The 25577-nt window shown below is 40.3% G+C and overlaps 1 protein-coding gene across 1 annotated transcript in view; it reads right to left on the bottom strand.

Annotated features, from left to right (window-relative positions):
- Positions 1-2587: 2587 nt before the first annotated feature.
- The window catches only part of GSDME (gasdermin E), a 74031-nt gene continuing 51041 nt past the window's right edge, over positions 2588-25577 (bottom strand). Inside the window, exons 7-10 of the mRNA XM_046021649.1 lie at positions 24696-24823; positions 22753-22948; positions 6328-6401; positions 2588-3449 (exon numbers count right to left, since the gene is read on the bottom strand). Of these exons, the coding sequence (XP_045877605.1) occupies positions 3219-3449; positions 6328-6401; positions 22753-22948; positions 24696-24823 (629 nt within the window). The 3' untranslated portion in view covers positions 2588-3218. The remainder of the gene's footprint in view (positions 3450-6327; positions 6402-22752; positions 22949-24695; positions 24824-25577) is intronic.

Here is a 25577-nt window from a genome sequence, read left to right as displayed (position 1 = left end):
TGAGGGACCCTAACAGAAGTGCTTCTTGCCTCTTCCTGCATCCACTTGGTGAAAGACAAGTGGTCATGGAAACATTTGAGTGAAGGTGGCTTTCCACTTCGGTTGTTCTGGGAAATACTCTATTTTCTATCTGTTGTCTAGGTATCTGGGCTACCAGAATTTGCTTACAAATGTAAATGTACATTTACAATTAATCGTATGTGGTGATGAGGATACTAGTTCATTGTATGTAGTGATGAAGATACTAGTTACTTAGAAGAGCCTTTTGGAAGCCCACTCGAGCATGCCCAGCACTACTTTGCCCACCATGTCACAGTGGGGTCTGCTAAGGCATGGCAGTAACTGCGGGGCTGGGGAGACCTGTAGCAGCATATGGCTACATCCTTTTTAATTGCAATTTTTTTTTTAAGATTTTATTTATTTGACAAAGATCACAAGTAGGCACAGAGGCAGGTAGAGAGAGGAGGAAGTAGGCTCCCTGCAGAGCAGAGAGCCCCATGTGGGGCTTGATCCCAGGACCCTAGGATCATCACCTGAGCCAAAGGCAGAGGCTTTAACCCACTGAGCCATCCAGGGGCCCCTTAATTGCAATTTTTTTTTCAAGATTTTATTTATTTATTTGACAGAGATCACAAGTAGAGAGGCAGGCAGAGAGAGAGAGAGGGAAGCAGGCTCCCTGCTGAGCAGAGAGCCCGATGCAGGACTCGATCCCAGGACCCCAAGATCATGACCTGAGCCGAAGGCAGCGGCCTAACCCACTGAGCCACACAGGTGCCCCTTAATTGCAATTTTTTAAAAAAGATTTTGCGTGAAAGAGGGAACACAAGCGGGAGAGTGGCAGAGGGAGAAGCAGGCTTCCTGCTGAGTAGGGAGCCCCATGAGGGGGCTCTATCCCAAGACCTTGGGATCATGACCTGAGCAGAGGGTGCCCTTAATTGCAAATTTTTAAGACACAATCCAACAGGGTAACTAGCTGATAGTTGTAGAAATGGCCAAATGCCTTAGTTGTCTATTTGATGTAACCCAAACTTTTTGGCATGTGCTGGGGTGGCCTTTTTTCTTTCTGCCTGAAGCTGATCTTTTAGTTTCTGTTGCTTTTGTATTTTTTTGGCTTGGCTTTGGTTGGTTGTTTTTTGTTGTTTTTTTTTTTAAAGATTTTATTTATTTATTTGACAGAGAAATCACAAGAGAGGCAGGCAGAGAGAGAGGAAGGGAAGCAGGCTCTCCACTGAGCGGAGAGCCCGATGTGGGACTCGATCCCAGGACCCTGAGATCATGACCTGAGCTGAAGGCAGCGGCTTAACCCACTGAGCCACCCAGGCGCCCCCGGTTGGTTTTTTTTTAAGCGGTTAGTATGTACAAAATTATAACAGGAATAGAAGGGTAACACCCCAGCCTCTTGTCCCAACTTCTAAATCCTCTCCCCAAAGGAATCACTGTCCAGTTTCTTATAGACTCTTTTTTTTTTTTTTTTTTTTTAAAGATTTATTTATTTGACAGAGAGAAATCACAAGAGAGGCAGGCAGAGAGAGAGGAAGGGAAGCAGGCTCTCCGCTGAGCAGAGAGCCCGATGTGGGACTCGATCCCAGGACCCCGAGATCATGACCCGAGCTGAAGGCAGCGGCTTAACCCACTGAGCCACCCAGGCGCCCCTTCTCATAGACTCTTAAAGGAGCTTCCCACTGCCTTGTGATACATGTGTAGCTATGTGTTTACACAAGTAGATTCTTAGAAAATCTGCCATCAATTTTTTGTTGATAAAACTTATTTCAGAAAGACAAAAAGGCATGTATAGTGCCACTGTTGTAGCACAACTATTTTCACTTCAGCAGATTCCTTTCCAGTTTGTTATAAGGTCTGTTTTCTGTTGTTGCCACACAGTGTACAACTCTCCTTTTTTTCATGTATTGGAACTATTTGCGTAAGATTTAGTCTTATTTTTTTTTTAAAGATTTTATTTATTTGAGGCAGGCAGAGAGAGAGGAAGCAGGCTCCATACTGAGCAGAGAGCCCGATGCGGGGCTCGAACCCAGGACCCTGAGATCATGACCTGAGCCGAAGGCAGAGGCTTAACCCACTGAGCCACCCAGGCACCCCCAAGATTTAGTCTTATTTTTGAGGTGATGAAAGGGTTATTTTGTTTCATTTCTTCCATGTTAATGTTCATTAAAATCTGAAGAGCAGAAAAGAGAGAAATAGATGATGTTGAGGTTAAAAAAAAGTGCTGGGGCGCCTGGGTGGCTCAGTGGGTTAAGCCGCTGCCTTCGGCTCAGGTCATGATCTCAGGGTCCTGGGATCGAGTCCCGCATCGGGCTCTCTGCTCAGCAGGGAGCCTGCTTCCCTTCCTCTCTCTCTGTCTGCCTCTCTGCCTACTTGTGATCTCTCTCTATCAATTAAAATAAATAAAATCTTAAAAAAAAAAAAAGTGCTGAGTAACACATTTCTCTTTCAACAACGGCTACTTCTATCCTCCCTGCTCCTAAGGTAAGACTAAGTCTAGGAGGAAGTCTTAGCTACTTTTTGCTAAGGAAAAGTGGTTTCAGGTCCCCAGTAGTTAGTGGCAGTGGAATCAGAGGCACCAGAGAGACACTCTAAGTTATTTATAGAAGAATTTCAAGCAGAATGTAAAATATACACAGTTCAGAGTTTCCTTTGATACAGTATGTAGTATTTCATAAATTAAAAGTCGAGAATGCATGGGAAATCGGCATTGTTCTAGACATAGGATTGGTATGTTCGTCAAAACATTACAAAAAAAAAAAATGTCTATAGCTAGACCCCTAAGGAAGGGGGTCCTGCTACTAGATTAGTGTAATTTTGTTTAGCAGAGTATATGTACTATAATGGCATTTACAGTTCATTTGTCAATCAGCACATCTGTACCACAGACTTCTATTAATTGTCTTCCTGGAGCATTCACGATTTAAAATGAATTTTTGGATCAAAGTGTCATATTCAGCTGTTTTTGTATAGCAGAAAGAAATAAATGGACCCATTTTTTCTGTGAAAAAAAATCTGTACACTGGCTTAGAATTCTCAACCATCCTCTAACTCTTCAGATGCTAGAATCTAACTTAGACACTGGGTCACCAGCATAGGCCTTTTATGAAAAACTGTTTATAGAGTACCTAGTGGCTAAACTCAGTAGTATCTTAACAATGCTGGAAAATATCCAGCCTTGGCTGATAACATGTATTTGTAATTCATATATGATGTTATTAATGTGCTCTGCTTAAAGCACAGAGTCCATTTAGGCTTATATAAAGAATTAATGGGAAAATGTTAGGGTCCTTCTGGGTGACAACTTTCACAGATGACTGCATTCTCTCCAGGTTCATGTCAGCTGAGGCAAACAAACGCTGCACAATCATAAACATTTCCATATCCTTCAGAGGAGCCAAGTCTGGGTTTTCAAGATCAGATACTCCATCATCAGAGAGAACACGGAGCTGAAATGACATATTGAAGCAAATTCACTTAAAAATGTTACAGATAATCCACATAGCTGAATTGTAATGCACTTCTAGATGATCATGGGGAAAAATTAAATTGTTACTGTTTTTTAAATTTTCCAAGTGGTGCAGAAAAACCCTTAAGATGTAATAAGAGCTATTTCTCCCAGGCCAGGACCTTACACTGGATTTTTCCAATTTGCCTGGAGTTCTGACTGAATCTCCACTCTGAATTCTGCCTTTTACTAGATCCCTTAACTTCAGGAGATGAGAAACTTCAGAATGTAATTTTCCCATAGAAACAGTATGTATGGTTTGATTTTTCTTTTTTTTATTTCTTAAATAGTTGCTTGATCTCCTCAAAGGGGTAGGTACCACTGTTTAGTTACGCTTCCTGCCTAAAGAACCTTTGCTATTCCTACCTGGGACATTCTCTCCAGAGTTCCATGTAAACCCTTTTCTTCTCTCTCATTGTCTTCTGCAATGCCTCTTCAGAAGAGTCTTTCCTACTCGCCCTTCTACCCCTGTATCCCAGCCACTATTACCCTACTGTCTTTCTGAAACTATCCTCTTGACAGTAACTGTTTAGTCTGTTTTCTAAAACCTAAGCTTTTTAGGAGCCCAGGGCCCTGGTCCGTCATAAGACATGGCCCTCAATGTGTTGAATGAATGTTAGCTCTTCAGAGAGCTTCTAGAACTCTAGAAAGAGTTCAGAGAACTTCAGACGCTGCTCTAATTACAAGTTTTCAGAACATTTGAAATTTTGTGACACTTCACTTTTTTTTTAAATTGTATTCTCTACATTAATCTCATCTGATTTTGAATGCCTGGTAAAAATCAAATTGGCTAATCTTTATAGGTTTACTTATTTTTTTTTAATCTTCAGTAATTATAAAGTATGTATGAATTTCAACTGAATCTGAAGGGAATCCAAAAGATTTCAAGAAATGTCCTAAGCAATGCTAACCTTACTAAAAGCTTGCCCTGAAGGGCAGCAGTCACTTGACTATAAAAGTACTTAAGCCTTATAGGTCTACACCATGTAGATTTACCAACTACCACTCACACACTGTTACCACAGACTTTACACCAGCCTTTGGCCAAGATCAGAAACTCTCAATTTTGCTTTAGAAAGTGGATTAGGCTTGCTCTCTGGTAGAAGAACCACATCCCAGTAACTTAAGAATGAGCTCCACTACCGCAGTCTGGGCAGCATCCATGTTCTTTCTCTGAACAGCCGCCAGCCCCACGTGCCCACAGACACTTACAGTCACGCAAAGGGTGGTAGGGCAAAATGAACAGCCTCCACTGATGATTCTACCTGATGCTATTCTTCTAAAAGCTCTTCCGAAAGGCTTTCGAAGTTACTCTGGCCAGTAGACAGGAGAAGATAGGAAAGCAGGTACATTTGACACCGAAATTCCTTCAGGAGGCAGGAGCCTCACTATCTTAAGAGTTGTTGCACTATCTAGGGCAGATTATGTGAAGATGCCCAGGAAATTGTTTAAAGGAAAATTTTTTCTTTGTCTATGTTAAGCAGATCTGGAAAAGCAAACGACTCCATGGGTGGGTAGGTTTGTGTCAGTGTAGAATACCAGTCATCCTGGAACTCCAAATGTGGCTGCTACTCCTGGCTACTCTAGGACCAACAAAGAAGAACTTGGAGGGAACACGAAGATCAAATCTAATGCTGACTGCAAGGAAGATGACAAGTAAGTGTGAGTTTGTTGGGAAAGGGAATTAGCTAATATGTTCTTGCGATATTTTGATAATTTTGTAAATCTTACTAAGGGTAATCTGGGAAATGCTAAGCATTTACCTACTGTCATCATAATGACTGCACACAGGTAATGGTACTTATTGTCTCCATATCCCAACTATACCACTGGACTTGACCCACAGCTGGCCCCAGAACATAATGGTGGCATGTTTCCAAGTAGTTCAGTTTTAGTGGTCAAAGTATAAGAATCCAGCATTCCTCTGGGTGGGTAGAATCTACTTTCATTTGTGAATGGGTTCCACACTGCTCCTTAGAATCATGCCTTATTCAGATGTCTTTGCTATGCACAGAAATACCTAAAGCACTAAGCATGGTATTAGTGGATGGGTAACAAATTTCAGGATCCTGGCCAGGCACTTAATCTTGATACCTGCTTCCTAGATCTGGGAGCAGAGCTCTGAGCTTTGCTCTTTTGAGCCTACAGAGTATATTGGTCTGGGCTCTTAGTAACTAATCCAGCCTGGTGTGCTCAGCTACTTTGCCCCAGGCTGAACAACATCTGCCCATTAGAGTGGCTTCTGGAGAGACTACTCATGGCTCCTTCTATTAATTACCCAGTTTGTAATTTAAAAAGGAAAAGCTTAATCTTGACTCTCTAGGGTTAAAGTCATCATCACCTAACTCTTACTCTTGCCATGAAATTTCTTTAGGACATACAGCTAATGATCTGAGACAAAGCAGTCCTCTCAAATACCTCCTTGGTGAATTAGATGCAGAGCTGAATCAAACTGGTCTAGCCCTAGCACTGCCATTGCAAATACCAGGGTGTCAGGCCCCTTCCCTGCAAAGTTACAACAAAACCTTAGCCAAAATTCGGTCTCCAAACAGTGGGAAAAGCTTGAGATTTAGAATCTAATGAGAGAGCTGGGTCCTAGCTCTGCAAGCAAGATCTTTGTACAAATGCTTTCCTCTCAGCCTCACTCTTCCTATATGGTAGGATGTCTGGTGTGATGTGGATGGTGTATTTAAAAAGTCAGGTTAGTAATAATACTTGGTTTAACCTATTTTGAGGGGCTACTGTAGATGAAAATTCCGAAAGGTGTTTTATCAGTTGTTAGGTGCCCATCCCCAAATCCCCACTGAAAGGTTCCTTACCAAGTGACACAGCGAAGGAATAATCTGGAGTTTACAGCAAGCACCCAACAGAGCTGCTGCATTATCTGGCATTTCTGCAGGAGACAAAAAATCAGTCAATGTCCAAAAAACAAAACCAAAAAATCCATGGGAACAGGTCAGCCCCTAAATTGTATCTAATTTATACTTCAGTGCTCTCCCAGCAGAGGACATGCTCAGTAGTTACTGAATAAATGAATGAACGGTACTAAACAGCAGCAAAGTCCTTTTAGAAAATAGATGTTGGAATAAAGTAACGAGCTCTGTGTTCACTAGAGGATAGTCCTTGACATTTCAGTTTGCCAATCAAAAAGAACTGTATAGACTCTAGAAAAAGCAAATCATTGAAAAGTAGAACCTGTCTTTTCACAAAGACTTTGAAGGCCAAGAAAGCAGTGCTGAAAGACATCTGGTTTTTGTTGTTTTTTTTTTAAGATTTTATTTATTCATTTGAGAGGGAGAAGCAGACTCCCTGCTGAGTAGGGAACCTGACACAGGACTTGATCCCAGGATCATGACCCAAGCTGAAGCAGACGCCTGACTGAGCCACTCAGGCATCTCCACATGTCATCTACATTTTGACAGCCCAAATATCTTCCAAAGAGTGCACCCCAGGAGAAATGAGCTTTACCACTATGCCATCATGAAGTTCCCCCTGATTACCAAGTCAGCCATGAAAAAAAGAGAAGAAAACATACTTATGTTCACTGTGGATATCAAGGCCAACAAGCACCAGATCAAGCAGGCTGTGAAGAAGCTCTATGACATTGACATGGCTAAGGTCAACACCCTGATCAGACCCCAGAGAAAAAAGGTGGCATATGTTCAACTGGCTCCTGACTATGAAGCTTTGGATGTTGCCAACAAAACTGGGATCATCTAAACTGAATCTAGCTGAATTTAAAAAAAATTTATATATATATATATATATATCCTAGGATTTGGTGACAAGAGCTGTGTTTGAGCGCTGCTATGAATTTGGGGTATGACTTTGGGTATACCTCTATGAGCGTGTTTACTCTTGACCAATCATAGTTTGGTTTTTGCAGATGTCAGAGAACAGGATAAAATATAAAGGGTTCCACTTGGGTCATTAGTCATTTTGGGGAGAAAAATGCAATGTAGGTGGACAAAGGGTTGGCACTGCAGAACCCCCCCCTGCCCCAGCCCACCACTAGTTTAATACAAGGGGCACCAGTGACAGAAGTAGTTGGTGGAGGGCTGCACCAGAAGGGCCCTGCCAAGTCTCAGGGAAAGGGAATCCAAGTCAATGTTATTCAAAATAGATTTTAAATACCAACTAGGATAAAACAGATGCAGTTTCTAAAAGAAGCAAATCCCTCAGGATATAACCTTTGAACTGAGAAGACAAAAGAGAGGAGAGAGTCACCTGCTACATCATCTGGCCCAGGAACCACTCAAGAACTGGCCTCTAATAAACAGCATGCCACTGAGATTCTGATCCAGCAGAGTACAATGCAACATAGCCTATCCCAAGGAACGAAGGCTGCTAGGAGGATGGGGCAGCTCCAGGGAATGATCCTGCTTGAGAATCCCCTAAAATTACATTTAAATATTGTGTGTGCATTTGCCCACAGAAAAGTTCCATAGTCAACAAATTATCAGGAGGCCCTTATCCCCAATCAGGAAGAAGCTGGGAAGTGTCCCCTGGTAGAAGGATCACAGCACCTGGAAGGGCAATGACAAAGTCACCTGGGACATGAACTCCTAGCTGAACCACTGTCACACATCACCTCTGCTGTTCATGCTTCCATTCCCTCACTTTTCAGGTGGCTCCTGAGTTCCATGTAATCATCATCATCCACTCCCCCTACCTCCCTTATTCTTGGCAATACTTTAGTTCCATGTTATGCAGATGGTTATTTACAATTTTGAGTATGGTGCTAGGGCCACAAGGATGAAGTAACAGCATCTGCTTTACAGAGCTTACCAACTAATTTTACTACTTTAATTTCCTGCAGGCACAGATAATTATTTTCTCTTACCTCAGCACTCTTCCATATTCTGACTCAGTGTCATTTGTAAAACAGAGGGAGTTCATGCTTAAGGTCACTAAGTGGTTGAGGTGGTGTTGAGAAAGTGTTGAAGAGACAGGCAAGATGCTGGGGTTGAACTGCTTTAAACAACTTAAGCAGGAAGAGGCTGGTTCAAAGTGGCAGTGTTGGAAGATCCTGAATTCACTTCCAGCTACATACAGAACAATTCCCTTGGAAAACAAAACTACCAGAGCACCTTCTACACATCTGGCAAATAAAACTGACATCTAAGCAAGTAGGAAAGGCTGAGACACAATCTCACCATAAACCCCACCCTTGGCACAGCAACCCACAATTGGAAGGGAACTAAAAGCTTCTCTCTGAGTAGCAAAGAGTTTGAACCCCACATTTTTAAGACAGGCACTGGAGAGACCAGCTCCCCAGGTATCTAGCTTTGAAAGCCAATGGAGCTCATGTTCATGAGATCCACAAGGCTATATAACAAGCTGAGAAATGGTTCTTAAACGTCTTGCCCATGTGTGAAAGAGACTTGTTATCTTGTTATCTTAAAGCAGCAGACCTCTCAAAAGAGCAAAGGGCTTGCTGGAGTACACTGTGAAGGTGGTGGCCAGTGCTTACCATCTTTGCATCCTTCCTCTGCCGCACTCCAAGGGAATGATATCTCCTGGAGAGAAGCTGTTACACAAGTCTGATGCTCTAGTTTTTATGGCTGCCAGCCAGTGAATACCTCTTGATCACTTGGCTCTGGTGGATAGCAGGCTTGAGAGCCTGCGTCCTATGGGACTGTAACAAATGGAGAGACAGTTCTTGGCTAACTACTACCCGCCCAGTCTTTCTGTGATAGAGGCCTACTTGTAGAAGGAAGGGAAGATGGCAGCTGAATAGGAGGACCCAAGGTTTGCCTCATTCCACAAGTACAACTAGATATCTATCGTATCATCCTAAATACCCCAGAAATCTATCTGAAGACTGGCAGAACAAACTCCACAAAGAAAGGTAGAGAAAAGGCCACAGCAATCAAGTAGAAAGGACAGAGATGTGGCTTGGGAGAGAAATGGATTATGGCAACAGCAGTGGGAAGGGAGCCATGGTCACAGAGAAGGTCAAAAGATATACTAGCATACAGGAGAACACACAAGGAAAACAAATCCCCATAACAATTGGCTTGGAAAGAAGGAGGGCTCATATTTTGTGACTTCATGCAACCAGTGGTGCTTAAAGCCGGGAGTTTTAAAAGTTACCATGTTTGGCTCTAGGAGAGCTTGGAGGACATTGCCTGTCTTCTCTCCAAGGGCAGCTGCAAACAGCCTGTGAACATAGAGCCTGGAAAGAGGAATGTGAAGGGCACATAGTGGGGAGGTTGTTTGCTCATCAGAGAGACAGGGTTCATGGAGAGATGCCCTCCAGGAATACAGGAACTGGCCATCTGTGGGACTATCCCCCGCCCATCAGCATAAAAGCAGAGCCATCTGTGGGAACCAGCACAATGCAAACACTTGGTCTTAATTCATTTACACCAAGTCCTGTGGTCTGGAAGAATTGCCCTTTCCATTCATGCTTGCCTCAGTCTCAGGACAGTAGGCCGTCCCAGAAGACTGCCCCAAACTCCTGCCAACACTGCATCTCCTGATTTGCATGTTTGGAGGCCTCAGTTCCCATGGCGGCAGTGAGAGATCTCATTTAGAGAGATCTCATTTATATGCAGATAAGAGCACACCTAGGTAAAATGTGCCACATACAAACCAGAAACCAAACCCTGCCCACAACAGGCAAATGACTAGTCTGAAGGATAAAGACACCAGGACACATTGGAGACATTCCCAGAAGTGCTAGGCCATGGGAAATGGGACACAATATACTGTAGCAACTACATGTAGGACCTCTTCTTCATAAAGTCATTACCCTCAGGTAAAGGAGACAGAACTAATTTTCCTGACACAGAAACAGAAATCTGTCCAAAATGAAAGAACAAGACATGGCCATGGCCAGAGATCTAAGTGAAACATATAATAGCATGCCTAGTAAAGAATTTAAAGCAATGATCAAAGGAATATGCACTGGACTTGAGAAAAAAGTGAAGCACCTCAGTGAGACCATTAAGACAGTGAGATGGAATAACATAGCAGAGATAAAGAGCCCAATAAACAAAGTGAGAAACGTGCTTGATGGAATAAACAGCAGGCTAGAAGTACAGGAATTAATGACCTAAAAGACAGAGTAATCAAGCTGAACAAAATGGGGGGGGGGGGGAATCCTGCAAAATAAGAACAGACATAGGAAACTCAGTGACTCCATCAAATATAATGTTAATATTTTTGAGTCCAAAGAAAGAGACAAGGGGGCAGAGAATTTATTTGAAGAAATAGCTGGAAACTTCCCTAAACCAGGGAAGGAAACATATCCAGGAGGCACAGAAACCCCAAAAAAGCAGATTTACACAAAGATATATTGTAATTAAAATGAAAAAATACAGAGATAATGAAAATGTATTAAAAGTGGTAAGACAATGGGGCACCTGGTTGGCTCAGTAGGTTAAGCCTCTGCCTTCAGCTTAGGTCATGATCTCAGGGTCCTGGGATTGAGTCCCGCATCGGGCTTTCTGCTGGGCAGGGAGCCTGCTTCCTCCACTCTCTCTCTCTTTCTCTGCCTGCCTCTCTGCCTACTTGTGATCTCTGTCAAATAAATAAAATCTTAAAAAAAAAAAAAATGGTAAGACAAGGAAGACATTCATATACAAAGAAAACCCCATAAATTAGCTGTCAGTGGATTTTTCAGCATAAACTTTCCAAGCCAGAAAGGAGTACCATGGTATATTGAAAGTGCTGAATGGGAAAAATGGCATCCAAGAATACTCTTGTCTACCAAGGCTATTATTCAGAGTAGGAGATAGAGTTTCCCAAACAAAAACGATAAAGAGCTCACAACAACTAAACCCTGCAAGAAATATTAAAGGGAACTCTGAGTGGAAACGAAAGACCAAAAATTATAGTATGAAGGTAGAAAACACCTAAAATTGAATATTTTTGTGAAAAGTCAGTCAAGGCTGAATTGCCTGGGTGGCTCAGATGGTTAAGCACCTGCCTTCAGCTCAGGTCCTGATCCCGAGGTCCTGGGATCAAGTCCCACATTGGGCTCCCTGTTCCTTAGAGAGCCTGATTCTCACTCTGCTTCTCTCTGTCCCTCATGAATAAATAATCTTAAAAAAAAAAAAATCAGTCAAGGAACTCACAAAATAAAGGATGTAAAATATGACACCATACACCTAAAACACGGAGATAGGAGGAATAAAGAATGGGTTCAAACATAACGATCAATTTAATATAGGCTATGCAGAAGATGTTATACCACAAATCAAAAACCACTAACGAATATGCAAAGATTTTTTTAAAAATCCAAATGTATCACTAATGAAAACCAGCAAATCATAAAAGAGGATCAGAGAAAATTGTCCAGAAACTCCACTATATATATATATATACGTAAACACATACATACATACGTGTTTACATTTACATATGCATTCATATATACATAAATACATGTATATCTATGGCAATAAATACATGTCAATTGATAATATTTTGGAATGAGGTTTGCACCTGGGTGGCTTAGTCAGTTAAGCGTCCAATTCTTATTTTAAGATTTTATTTATTTATTTGACAGAGAGACTCAGCGAGAGAGGGAACACAAGCAGGGGGAGTGGGAGAGGGAGAAGCAGGCTTCCCACTGAGCAGAGAGCCTGATGCGGGGCTCAATCCCAGGATCCTGGGATCATGACCCGAGCCAAAGGCAGACACTTAACAACTGAGCCACCCAGGCACCCCATAAGCATCCAATTCTTGATTTTGGCTCAGGTCATGACCTCAGGGTCCTGAGATCGAGCCCCAAGTCAGGCTCAGTGCTGGGTGTGGAGCCTGCTTAAGATTCTCGCTCTCCCTCTCTGCCCCACTTAACTTTAAAAAAAAGACAAATACTACCTTGGAATGAAAAAAGAAATTTTCCAAATTTTCCAAAGAAAAGACATAAAATGACAGAACAGATTTAAAAAAACAAGACCCATCTATATGCTGCCTACAAGAGAGTCATTTTAGACATAAAAACACCTGCCAATTGAAACTGAGAGGATAGAGAAACATTTGTCATGCAAATGGATTTCAAAAAAAAGCCGGAGTTGCAACACTTATATTGGACAGAAGACTTTAAAACAAAAGCTATAGGGGCACCTGGGTGGCTCAGCGGGTTAAGCCTCTGCCTTCGGCTCAGGTCATGATCCCAGGGTCCTGGGATCGAGCCCCACATCGGGCTCTCTGCTCTGCAGGGAGCCTGCTTCCTCCTCTCTCTCTGTCTGCCTCTCTGCCTAATTGTGATCTCTCTCTGTCAAATAAATAAAATATTAAAAAAAAAAAAGAATGAGAAGGACTCAACCACCCTTTAAAAAAAATAAAACAAAAGCTATAACAAGAGACAAAGAAGAGCACTATGTAATAATGAAAAATGATATAGGAAGAAGATATAACAATTGTAAATATTTATGCAGTCAACATGGAGACACCCAAATACATAAAACAATAAAAACAAATATAAGGGAAATAATCTATAATAATAGTAGGGGACTTTAATACCCCACACATCAAAGGACAGATCATCCAAACAGAAAATCAAAAAAAAAAAAAAACCCCAAAAAACCAAAAAAACAGTGGCTTTGAGAGACACAATGGACCAGATGGATTTAACATATATTTAGAATACACCATCCTAAAGAAAGTGTATTCTCTTCAAGTGCACATTGAACACTATCCAGAACAGATCATGTATTAGGCCACAGAACAAACCTTTGAAACAAATTTAAAAAGATCAAATTCACACCATGCATCTTTTCTGACTACAACATTATGAAATTAGAAGTCAACAAGAAAAACATCTGGAAAGACCACAAATACAAGGAGGTTAAATAACATTCTACTAAATAATCAATGGGTCAACCAGGAAAAGAAAGAAGAAATTAAGTACTTGGAAACAAATGAAACTGAAAACATAATAGTCCCTAAAAACTTTGATGCAGCAAAAGTGCTCATAAGAGGAAAGTATGTAGGAAAACAGGCCTACCTCAAGAAGAAAAATGTCAAACAACCTAATCTTACACCTAAAGGAGCTAGAAAAAGAACAACAAACCTAAAGTCAGCAGAAGGAAGAAAGTAATAAAGATTAGAGCAGAAATAAATGATACAGAAACGAAAAAGTAGAAAAGCTCAATGAAACAAGGAGCTGGTTCTTTGAAAAAAAAAAAAAAAATCAATAAAATTGATAAGTCACCAGACAGACTTATGGAAAAAAAAGAGAAAGGACCCAAATAAATAAGACCACAAATGAGAGATTAGAAATAAACACCATAGAAATATAACTAAGAGAATATTATGAAAAACTATATGCCAACAAACTGCACAACCTAGAAGAAATGGATAAATTCCTAGAAACATAACTGACCAAAACTGAAGCAGGAAGAAATAGAAAATTTGAAATTACCAGCAACAAAATTGAGTCAATAATTTAAAAGTTCCTAACAAAACTCCAAGACCAGATAGTTTCACAAGCAAATTATGCCAAACATTTAAAGAAGAGTTTTATCTATTCTTCTCCTACTATTCCAAAAAATAGGAAAGGAAGGAAAACTTCCAAATTCATTCTATGAGACCAGCATTAGCCTGATACCAAAATTAAAGACACCACAAAAAAACAAGAATTACAGGCCAAGATCTCTGATGAACATAAATGCAAATATCCTCGACAAAATACTAGCAAACAGAATCCAATAATACATTAAAAAAATCATTCACCATGACCAAGGATTTATTCCTGGATTACAAGGGTGGTTCAATATTTGTAAATCAATCACATGACACATCACATCAAGAGGATCAAAGAACCATATGATAATTTCAATAGACACTGAAAAAAGCATTTGACAAAGTATAACATCCATTCATGACAAACACCCTCAATAAAGTCGGTATAAAGGAACATACTACAACATAATATAGGCCATTTATAAAAAAAGCCACAGCTAACATCATCCTTAGTGGGGACAAACAGAGCCTTTCCCCTAAGGTTAGGAACAAGACAATGATGTCAACTCTTGGCACTTTTACTCAACATAGTACTGGAAATCCTAGCCACAGCAATCAGACGACAACAACAAAATAAATGAAAGGCATTCAAATCGGCCAGAAAGAAGGCAAACTTTCACTCTTTGCAAAAGACATACTATATATATATATATATATATATATATATATATATATATATATATGAAACCGAAAAGACTCCCATCAAAAAACTGCTAAAATGGATAAATACAGTAAAGTGGCAGGATACAAAATCAATCTACAGATATCCATTGCATTTCTTTCTTTCTTCCTTTTTAATGATTTTATTCATTTGAGCAGGAGAGCACAAGCAGGGGGAGTGACAGGAGAGGGAGAAGCAGGCTCCCCACTGAGCAGGGAGCCTGATGCAGGGCTTGATCCCACGACCTTGGGATCATGACCTGAGCCAAAGGCAGACGCTTAACCAACTGAGCCATCCAGGCACCCCTGTTGCATTTCTATATACCGATAATAAAGCAGCAGATAGAGAAATTAAGGAAACAGTCCCATTTACTGGTGCAGCAAAAATAATAAGATACTTAGGAATAAACCTAAACAAAAAGATAAAAGATTGTACTCTTAAGAACTATAAAATATTGATGAAAAAATTGAGGACAATATAAAGGAATAGATTTTGTGTGCTTACATTGGAGAAACAAATATTGTTAATATATCTATACAACCCAAAGCAATTCTACATATTTAATGCTATCTCAATCAAAATTCCAATAGCACTTTTTACAGAACTAGAATCAACCAAACAATCCCAAAATTTGTGTGGAACCACAAAAGACTCCTAATAGCCAAGGCAGTCTTGAAAAACCAAAGCAAAGCTGGGGGCATCACAATCTGGATATTAAGTTATATTACAAAGCTGCAGGAATCAAAACAGGACGATCCTGGCACAAAAACAGACATATAGATCATTGGACCAAAAGAGAAGACCCAGAAATAAGCCCACAATTATATGGTCAGTTAATCTCAACAAAGCAGGAAAGAATATCCAATGGGAAAAAGACAATCTCTTCAACAAATGGTGTTGGGAAAACTGGGCAACAACATGCAAAAGAATGAACTAGACCACTCAAAATGGGTTAAAGAGCTAAATATAAGACAGAAAACTATGAAAATACTAGAAAAGAGCACAGCAACTCTTTTCTGGGTATGTCTTCTGAGGCAAGGAAACAAAACTAAAAGGCAGCAATGGAGAAGATATTTGCATTGTCCTCTCTAATAAAGGGTTAGTACCCAAAACTTATACAGAACTTCTATATCTCAACATCCAAAAAACAATCCAATTGAAAAATGAGAAGACATGAACAGACATTCCTCCAAAGAAGACATAAAAATACCAACAGACACATGAAAAGATGCTCCTCATCACTCATCATCAGGGAAATGCACATCAAATCTACAAAGAGATATCACCTCACAACTGTCAAAATAGCTAAAATCAACAACACAAGAAGCAACAGGTGTTGGCAAGGATGTGGAGAAAAAGGAGCCCTCCTGCACTGTTGTTGGCAATGCAAACCGGTACAACCACTGTGTGGAAAAAGTATGGAGGTTTCTCAAAAAGTTAAAAATAGAACTACCCTAACATCCAGGAATCGCACTACAGGTTTTTACCTAAAGAATACAAAAGCAGTAATTCAGAGGGGTAGATGCACACCTACATTTATTGCAGCGTTATTTACAATAGCCAAATTATGGAAGCAGCCAAGTGTCCCATGGATGGATGAATGAATGCAGAAGGTGTGAGATATGTATACACACACATGTATACACACACAATGGAATATTACTTAGCTATAAAAAGGAATGAAATCTTGCCATGGATAAGTACATGGATGTTGCTAGGGAGTATAATGCTAGGTGAAACAAGTCTATCAGAGAAAAACAAATACCATACAATTTCATTCATGTGGAATTTAAGAAACAAAATAAATGAACAAAAACAAAAGAACACAAGAAACAGACTCTCAACATAGAAAACAAACTGATGGTTACCAGAGGGGAGGTGGATGGAGAGATGGGTGAAATTGATGATGGGTATTAAATAATACACTTATCATGATGAGCACTGAGTAATATATTGAATTGTTGGGTCACTATATTGGATACCTGAAACTAACATAATGCTGTATGTTAACTATACTGGAATTAAAATTTTAAAATTCATAAAAGAAAAAATGTGTAATTCTAAATAGTAGTAAAAATATTATACAATAATTTGTTAAGGCATACACAAGATATAAAGGTATAAACTGTGACATCAAAACCTTAAAATGTGAGGGAGGAGATAGTAAGACTGTAGGGCTTTAGAATGCATTCAAACTTTACTTGTTATCAACTTAAAATAGACTATTATAGGGGTGTAGGGGTGCCTGGATGGCTTAGTTATTTAAGCATCTGCCTTTGGCTTAGGTCATGATACCAGGGTTCTGGGATCGAACCCCACCTTGTGCTCCCTGCTCAGTGGGCAGTCTGATTCTCCCTCTCTCTTCCTTTGCCCTCCCCTCAGCTCGTGCTTGCTCGCTCGCTCTCAAATAAATAAAATCCATCTATATGCTACCTACAAGAGACTCACTTAAGACGTCAAGATAGGACTGAAAGTTGGTAAAAGGTATTCCATCTAAATGGAAACAAAAAGAAAGGGGGCATAGCTGAATTTAAGCAAAATAGACTTAAAGACTGTAATAAGACAAAGAAGTACATTATATAATGAGAAATGGGTCAGTATAACAAGAAAATATAACACATTTATGCACCCAACACAGAAGCACCTAAATGTATAAAGCAAACATTAACAGACATGAAGAGAGAAATACATAGCAATATAATAATAGTAGTGACATCATACCCCACTTATCAGAGATAGATCATCCAGACAAATTATCATCAGGGAAAGCTCAGCCTTAACACATTAAGATGGACTTAACAGATATATACAGCATATTCCCTTGATTAGATCACATGTTATGCCACAAAACAAGTCTTAATAAATTTAAGAAGACTGTGATTGGAAAAGATGCTTAATGTGATTTCAGTGGTATAAAACTAAAACCAGTTAACAAAGAAACTGGAAAAGTCACAAATATATAGACATCAAAAATGCTACTCAATGACCAATGGGTGAAATTAGAAATCAAAGGAGAATTCAAAAGGTACATAGAGATAAATGAAAATGGAAATATAATACACTGAAACTCATTAGACGCAGTAAAGGCAGTTCAAGAGGGAAGTTCATGGCAATAATTTCCCTTAAGAAACAAGAAAAATCTCAAATACACATCTAACTTTATACCTGAAAGAACTAGGAAGGGAAGAATAAACTTAGCCCAAACTTAGTAGAAGGAAATAACAAAAGATCATAGTGGAAATAAATGAAATAGAGACTAGAAAGACCAATACGATTAAGAGCTGGTTCTTTGAAAAGATAAAATTGATAAACCTTTAGCTACACTCACCAAGAAATAGAAGACTCAAGTAAATACAATCAGAAATGAAAGAGAAATTACAACTGATAACAGACATAAAAGGATCTTGAGAAACTACTATGAACATCTACACACCAACAAACTGGACATGCTAGAAGAAATGGATGGATTCCTACAAACATACAACCTACCAAGACAAAATCAGGAAGAAATAGAAAAACTGAATCAGGAACCAAAAACCTCCTAACAAACAAAAGTCCAGGACTAGATGGCTTCATGGGTGAATTCTATGAAATATTTAAAGGAAAATTAGGGCAACACCTTCGGGTCCCCTCTCTCCTTGGGAGCATATACTATTACTTTGCTACCACTCAGTAAGTCACTCAATAAACCTTGCTTTGCTGCCCACCAAAAAAGAAAAAAGGAAAGAAAAGAAAAAAATTACTGGGGCACCTGGCTGGCTCAGTTGGTGGAGCACGTGACTCTTGATCTCAGGGTCATGCGTTCAAATCTCACTTTGGACGTAAAGCTTACTTAAATAAAAATAAAATCTAAAGAAAACTAATGCTAATCCTTCTCCAATTCTTGGAATCTCCTTTTTCAAGGCCAGTATTACCATGATAACAAAACTAGACAAGGAAACCATACGAAAATTGACAGACCAATATCCCTGATGAACACAGATGCAAAAGTCCTCAACAAAATATTCACAAACTGACTTTAATAGTACATTAAAATTCTCATACACCATGATCAAATGGGATTAGTTCCAGGAATGCAAGGATAGCTGAACTTCCACAAATCAATCAACATGATACACCACAGTAACAAAATAAAGGATAAGAATCATGATCATCTCATTAGATGCAGAAAAAGCATTTGACAAAATTCAACATCCATTTATGACAAAAAACAAAAAAAGTTGTCAATAAAGTATCGGGGTCATGCACCTCAACATGAAAAGGCTATATATGACAAGCCCACAGCTAACATTAATGGTGAAAAGCAGAAAGCTTTTCCTCTAAGATCAGAAACAAGATAAGGATGCTCACTCTCACTACTTTTATTCAATTTTATTCAGTATTAGAAATCCTACCCAGAGCAATTAGGCTAGAAGAGGAAATAAAACACATCAAAACTGGAATGAAAGAAGTAAGACAGTCACTATTTACAGATGACATGGTACTATATATAGAAAATAAAGACTTCATCAGAAAAACGATTAGAATAAATTTAGACAAATTACAGAATACAAAATCAATATACAAAACTCTGTTATGTTTCTATATACTAATAAATAATCAGAAAAGAAATTAAGAAAATTCCATTTGTAATTACATCAAAAAGAATAAAATAACTAGGGATAAATTTAATCAAGGAGGCAAAAGACCTCTCCACTGAAAACTACAGGACACTGATGAAAGAAATTGAAGAAAACATAAATAAATGGAAAAATAGTCTGTGTTTGTGAATTGGAAGAATAAGAATATAATATTAATATGCCCATACTACCCAAAGCAGCGTACAGATTGGATGCAATCTTTGTCAAAATTCCAATGGCATTTTTCACAGAAACAGAAAAACATGTATGGAATTCAAAAACATGTATGAAACCACAAAAGACCCAAATAACCAAGGCAATCTTGAGAAAGAAGATCAAAGCTGGAGGCATCACATCGTCTTATTTCAAACTATATTACAAAGCTATACTAATGAAAATAGTATGATACTGGCATAAAAACAGACTATATAGATCAATGGAACAGAATAGAGAGCCCAGAAATTAAACCCATTTGGTCCATTAATTTACAACAAGGAGCCAGAAATATACAATGGGGAGAAGACTGTCTTCAGTAAGTGGCATTGGGAAAACTGAATAGCCATATCCAAAGCCATAAAAAAAGAAACTGAATCACTTTTATACACCATACAAAAAAATTAACTCGAAATGGATCAAGGATTTGAACATAAGCCCTGAAACCATAAAAATCCTAGAAGAAAACTACAAAGGTAATAAGCTCCTTGAGACTGCATTTGGTGTCATATCCAAAAAAAATCATCACTAAGACCAAAGGTAACAAAACCAAAATTAAGTAGGACTACATCAAACCAAAGAACTTCTGCACAGCAAAGGAAATCAAAAAATTAAAGGGCAACCTACTGAATGGGAAAAAATATTTACAAAGATAATTCTGAGAAGGTGTTAATGTCCAAAATATAAAAGGACTCATGTAACTCAATAGCAAAATAAAATGAAACAAAAAAAATCCAAACCATTTGATTGAAACGAGCAGAGGATCTGAATAGACATTTTTCCAAAGACCTACAGTACAGATAGCCAATGGTGCATGCAAAGGCACTTAATGGTACTAATCTTCAGAGAAATGCAGATCAGAATCTCAATGAGATATTACCTCACACCCGTTGGAATGGCTATTTTCCAAAAAGACAAGAAATAACAACTGTTGGTGAGGATATGGAGAAAAGGGAATCCTTGTGCACTGTTGGTAGGAATGTAAATTAGTGCAGCCACTATAGGAAACAGAATGGAGTCCCCCCCCCCAAAAAAAAAACTGAAACTAGAACTGCCATATGATCTAGTAATTCCACTTCTGAGTAATTATATGAAGAAAATAAAAACATTAACTACAGAAAATACATATATGCGCCCCCATATTCAATGCAGCATTATTTAACTAAGATTTGGAAGCAACCTATGTGTCCACAGATGGATAAATGATTAAAGAAAATGTGTGTATATATAATGGAATATTATTCAGCCATGAAAAAGAAGGAAATCTTACCATTTGTGACAATATGGATGGACCCTGAGGACATTATGCTAAGTGAAAAAGGTCAGGGAATGACAAATACCATATGATGTCACTTATATGTAGAATCTTTAAATAAATAAAAATCTCATAGATATAGAGAACAGACTGAGGGTTTCCAGAAGCAGGGAGTGCTGGGGAGATGGGGATGGAAATGAATGAATGTTGTTAAAAGCACAAACTTTTAAAAGCTATTTAAAAAGTAAATCATGAGCATGTAATCTACAGCATGACGTCTATAGTTACAAAACTATACTGTGTATTTGAAAGTTGCTAAGTATGTTAAAAATTCTGTAAGAAAAATTTATAACTATGTATGGTGATGGATATTAACTAGACGTATTGTGATCATTTTACAATGTATACAAATATGGAATTGAGTACGCCTAAAACTAATATGATGTAAGTTTTATCTCAATTTTTAAAAGTTAGACACCGTGAAGCTGGTAACTGGTGTTATTCAGAAAGCTGCAGATAGGACTCAAGGAGAGGCCATTTTCCATTCCAGCATTTTCCCCAGGTTCTAAAGAAAGAAGACTGTTTTCATGAGAAGAAAAGGGCAACTCAGAAGGGCCGAGGATTAGGAGGAACTAATGGAAGGGCTTTACAATGAAAGAGTGATCTGACCTCCGCAGTGACTGACATATAAATGAGATAACAGTTCAGAGAGATGCAAGAGGGCACGGTGGGTTCAGAAACTGACTAGTTATTTTCAGCTGCACTTAAAGATTCCACTACCCCCAAGCTTCCAGCTCAGGAACAGCAAATGAGTCTCATGTTATGAGTCAACTCCCAGTAGCTCCCTGTGTCCAAGATTCCAATGTGATGCATCATGATGTCAGACACATGCTGCGTATTTCATATCACCGAACTAGCCTATTGATAGAAATATTTCAATAAGTAATAGGGTATGTGAAGAAAATGCCCTCCACGTGCTGGAACACTCTGGCCAATAGATTAGCCCCTGATAGAATGACTGTATTTAAAAACCCTATTACAACACTGATGTTAACGTCAGGGGCAAAAGCTCTCTGGTGATGTTCCACAGGCCTCTATCTTATGTCCTGTCCCAGCCAAAACTTTTATCCATGACTTAGAGAAAGAGCATATAAACCTGAGAGAGGGATCCTCTCTGATTAATTTTGTAAAAACTGGAGATCTCCTTGGCCTCTGTTCTTCTGTGGCACTGGGAAGGAACCATAAATGCATCCTGAACTCAGTACCTCAAATAATATCACCAGGAAGGAAAGTTGTGGAGACAAGGATCCAGGCTGATGGGCCAGGCAGGTCTTGCCTTTCCTTGAAGGAACTGAAAGCCCACACAGAATGGCTACCTTGTGATATCCCAACCCTTCTGGCATGGGGAACCCTGGATGGCAGTGGTAGAGGAGTGGCAGGGCAGGGTCATTGCTAGGTGATAACTCCATGGTCATGCCCCTGGGAGAGCCATCTCTAGATCAGGGTAGAGGGTTGTGTTTCTAATGGGCCCAGCATTCTAGTGCATCAGGATGCTCTCCACACTCTCCCTGCCCAAATGTCCACAAAGTGGCCAACAACTTTGCAAAGAGGATCAGAAGTACCGAAGTACTGTGTTTGGTGTCAAATCCAAAAAAAATCATCACTAAGACCAAAGGTAACAAAACCAAAATGAAGAGCAGTTGCCAGATGAAAGCCACAGCCACGCAGCAGTGTCAAAGCCCAAGAGTAAACCACAGGCTGTGCTTGAAGAGATGCTTTCCTGTGTTGCTGAGGGTGTGTGCCCACAGACAGCTCTCCCCAGAGGAGGAGAGAGACAGGAGAGGAGGCTGGTGTCACACAAGTCTATGGTTTTTCACAGCAGTCATAAAAGCTTTCTCAGCTTGCCACTTACCATCCCTGTACTACTGAAAGGGAGGGAACCGCATGTACCAAATCTTCCATAATAGTAAGCAAAGCAATTTCGAAGCAATAACAGCATTTCTTTCTTTTTCCATACCTGCTAGTGCACTGACCAAGAAGTAGGCTGTAGAAAAGAGCTTCTGGTTGCTGACTGCATCCTCCAGGCCTGGACACCCTCCCTGCACTCTGTACCCCACTGAGCATAGGAAAGCTGTGAGGTCCTGCTGCTGTGGGGGCTTCAGCTCCCCCAGTGTTGCCAGTGGGGATGACAGGCCACTGACCACATCCTCACACTGCAGGGGGAAGAGAAAAGAGAAAGATTTAGTAAAGCCAGAGGCCAAGCTGAGCCTCTGCCCCATGACATGCTGCTGCTTACTTACCCTTCCACTATCTCCCAAGTAAAGAAAACCCTGTATTATTTTCTGTTTTGAAATCACTAATCTCTCATAAGGAGAGAGTAAACAGCCTTGCCCAGTACTATTCTTTTACAGAGAGGGGAGGAGGGATGCAGGAACTATGGATAGAACCTTTCAGGACAAGGCAGGTTCTGTCAGCAACAGGTGACTACATGCAGAACTAAGGAGGGGAACATAAAAGCATTGTCCCATCATGGTTCTCCAGCTTTAAACTTGGCACACCAACTGCCAACCACATTCCCAGCTAGGCCCAAGGCAGCATCAGCCATCCACATTGGGCCACTGGGAGGTGGGTGGCCGTGCCAGGGAGGGCCACCTCAGCCAGCTCAGCAGCACCTAGGGAGCTCACTTCCACTGAAAACTCCACATCAGATGCATTCATAGAAAAGCCCACTGGCCCCACCTGGGCAGTCTGCCCCCGCACCTGACAGGGCAATTGATGTTCTTTCCAAAGGGTACTGGTCTGACATTTCCCTCTTGGAAGGAGCTATGTTAGGAAGTATAAGTCAGTGGGCTTTTTGAAACACCTGTGTTCTCGGGCTAGCACACCCTCCTGCGAACTCCAGATCTCCTGGACGGCTGGACTGTTTCTACAACTGCAGGTTCCATCACTGGTAGCTAAGCTCTTCTGCCACAATCCAGTTGCAAGAGGGAAAAATTAGTATGAATGCTCCCCTGGAAACCATTAAGCATTGAATCAGCGAAAATCAGAGTTCAAAAACTCTGAATAATAGAATAACAAAACAAAACAAAAAAAACTCTAAGTCATCTTAACAGTGCCCCAGCCTTCTTAACAAAGGAGCACAAAGTCTGGCAGGTTGGCAGCTGGTGTGTCCTTTACCATTTGTACAACTAATAGTTAAGGAACTCAACCTCTCCAGAAAATCCTTCTGCTACAAAACAAAAATACAAAGGCCTGCTTTTTAATCTATTCTAAGTAGAGTAGGTTGACTTATTGGACTCTGCCACACAGCCCCCTTGTAGTGGGGTTGAATCGAGGCCCCTCAAACATAGGTTTACCTAGAACTCCAGAGTATGACCTTATTTGGAATAAGAGAAAGAGTTTTTGAAGATACAGTAAAGGTAAGGATCTCAACAGGAGATGCTCCTGGACTGGAGTGGGCCCCATATCCAATGGTGAGTGTCCTTTAATGGAAAAGGGGAGGACACTGACACAGGATAGAGGCATGGGGAGACATGGAGCAGTGTGGCCACAAGCCAAGGAGCATCAGGGGCCACCAAAGCTGGAAGAGGCAAGGTAGGGTTTTCTACCTGAGCCTGTGGGTGAAGAAAGGCCCTGCTGACATCCCAGCTCCAGACTTCTGGCCTCCAGACCCAAATCTAACAGAATAAATTTCTGTGGTTCCAAGCCACAGAGTTTGGAGTAACTTGTTACAACAGCCCTTAGGGAACCAATCTACCCTTTGATTCCTTACATCAGGCACCTTTTTTCAGTTAGAACACTAAAGACCTTATAAGAAAAAAAAGAAGCTTAAGATTTAAAGGAGGTGGGGACATTTCATATACAATCTTATCCCAGCTCACAGCTTTATCCCAAGAGATCTAGTCTGTCCACTTCTGCAACCCCAGGTGGAACGCTAGCCTGCGAGCTCCCTGGTCTTACCACTTGCTCCAGGGTCCTGAGTAGCTCTTCATCAGACAGGATGGCCTGGAACACGTGGCTCAGTTCTGACTGCTGCTGTGCCGGCAGCTCTGCAAAGGGACGGAAGTTCTGCTCCATGAGCAAAGTGGCTGTGAAAACAGAGAGCACCCAGCCTCGTGACGGAACAAGGGACAGCAGGCTTTCTGTAGTCACTGTCCTCGGTTCTCATAGACACTTCCAGGAGCGGGCCAGTCATGCAATTTGAGCCGGACCTCAAGCTAGCTACCACCCTGCGTGTTCTCAATAACCAGAAGGAGGGGGACGAAAAGAGGCAGAAAAGAGGGCCACCCAGATCTGCTTCAGACTTCCCTCTTCCCTCCCTAAACATTAAGTCTATTTCCTAGAAAAGTCTGATCAATTATTTAGACTCCTCTTTAGCATGCTCTCTATAGAAGCAGGTTATCAAGGTGGAATTACTAACCTTCAGTACTTTTACAGGGCTTCACAGCCAAGCAAATCCAAAGCCATTATTTTCCTTGTCCTTTCTTCTAATAACATGCAGATTTCATCCTTTAATATTTAATGCTTGCTTCTCCAACTCTGGCACCCTGTTTTCATGGCAAATACAGCCATTTCACTTTTCCCACTCCTTATTCTTCACCCATCCTGGGGAACAGGCACACAGGCCCACCCAGCTTGGTGAGGGATGCAGGATCTGCAGGATGCTTGAGGCTCTCTCCTTAAAATCTTTTTTTTAAAGACACTGAAACACTTGTAGTAAATTAAGCCCAGCGGGGCTTTACAAGCAAGATTTGATAAACCACAACTTTGATATGCAGGGATGCATACTAATGCATAAGGCACCACACCTCTGCTGATGGCAAGTTCCAGCACACAGCTGTC

This window comes from Meles meles, chromosome 10 (genome assembly GCF_922984935.1).
Source record: "Meles meles chromosome 10, mMelMel3.1 paternal haplotype, whole genome shotgun sequence".
NCBI lineage: Eukaryota > Metazoa > Chordata > Mammalia > Carnivora > Mustelidae > Meles > Meles meles.
Note: the sequence above shows the minus strand (reverse complement) of the source record. Positions and strands in the feature narration are given on the sequence as shown.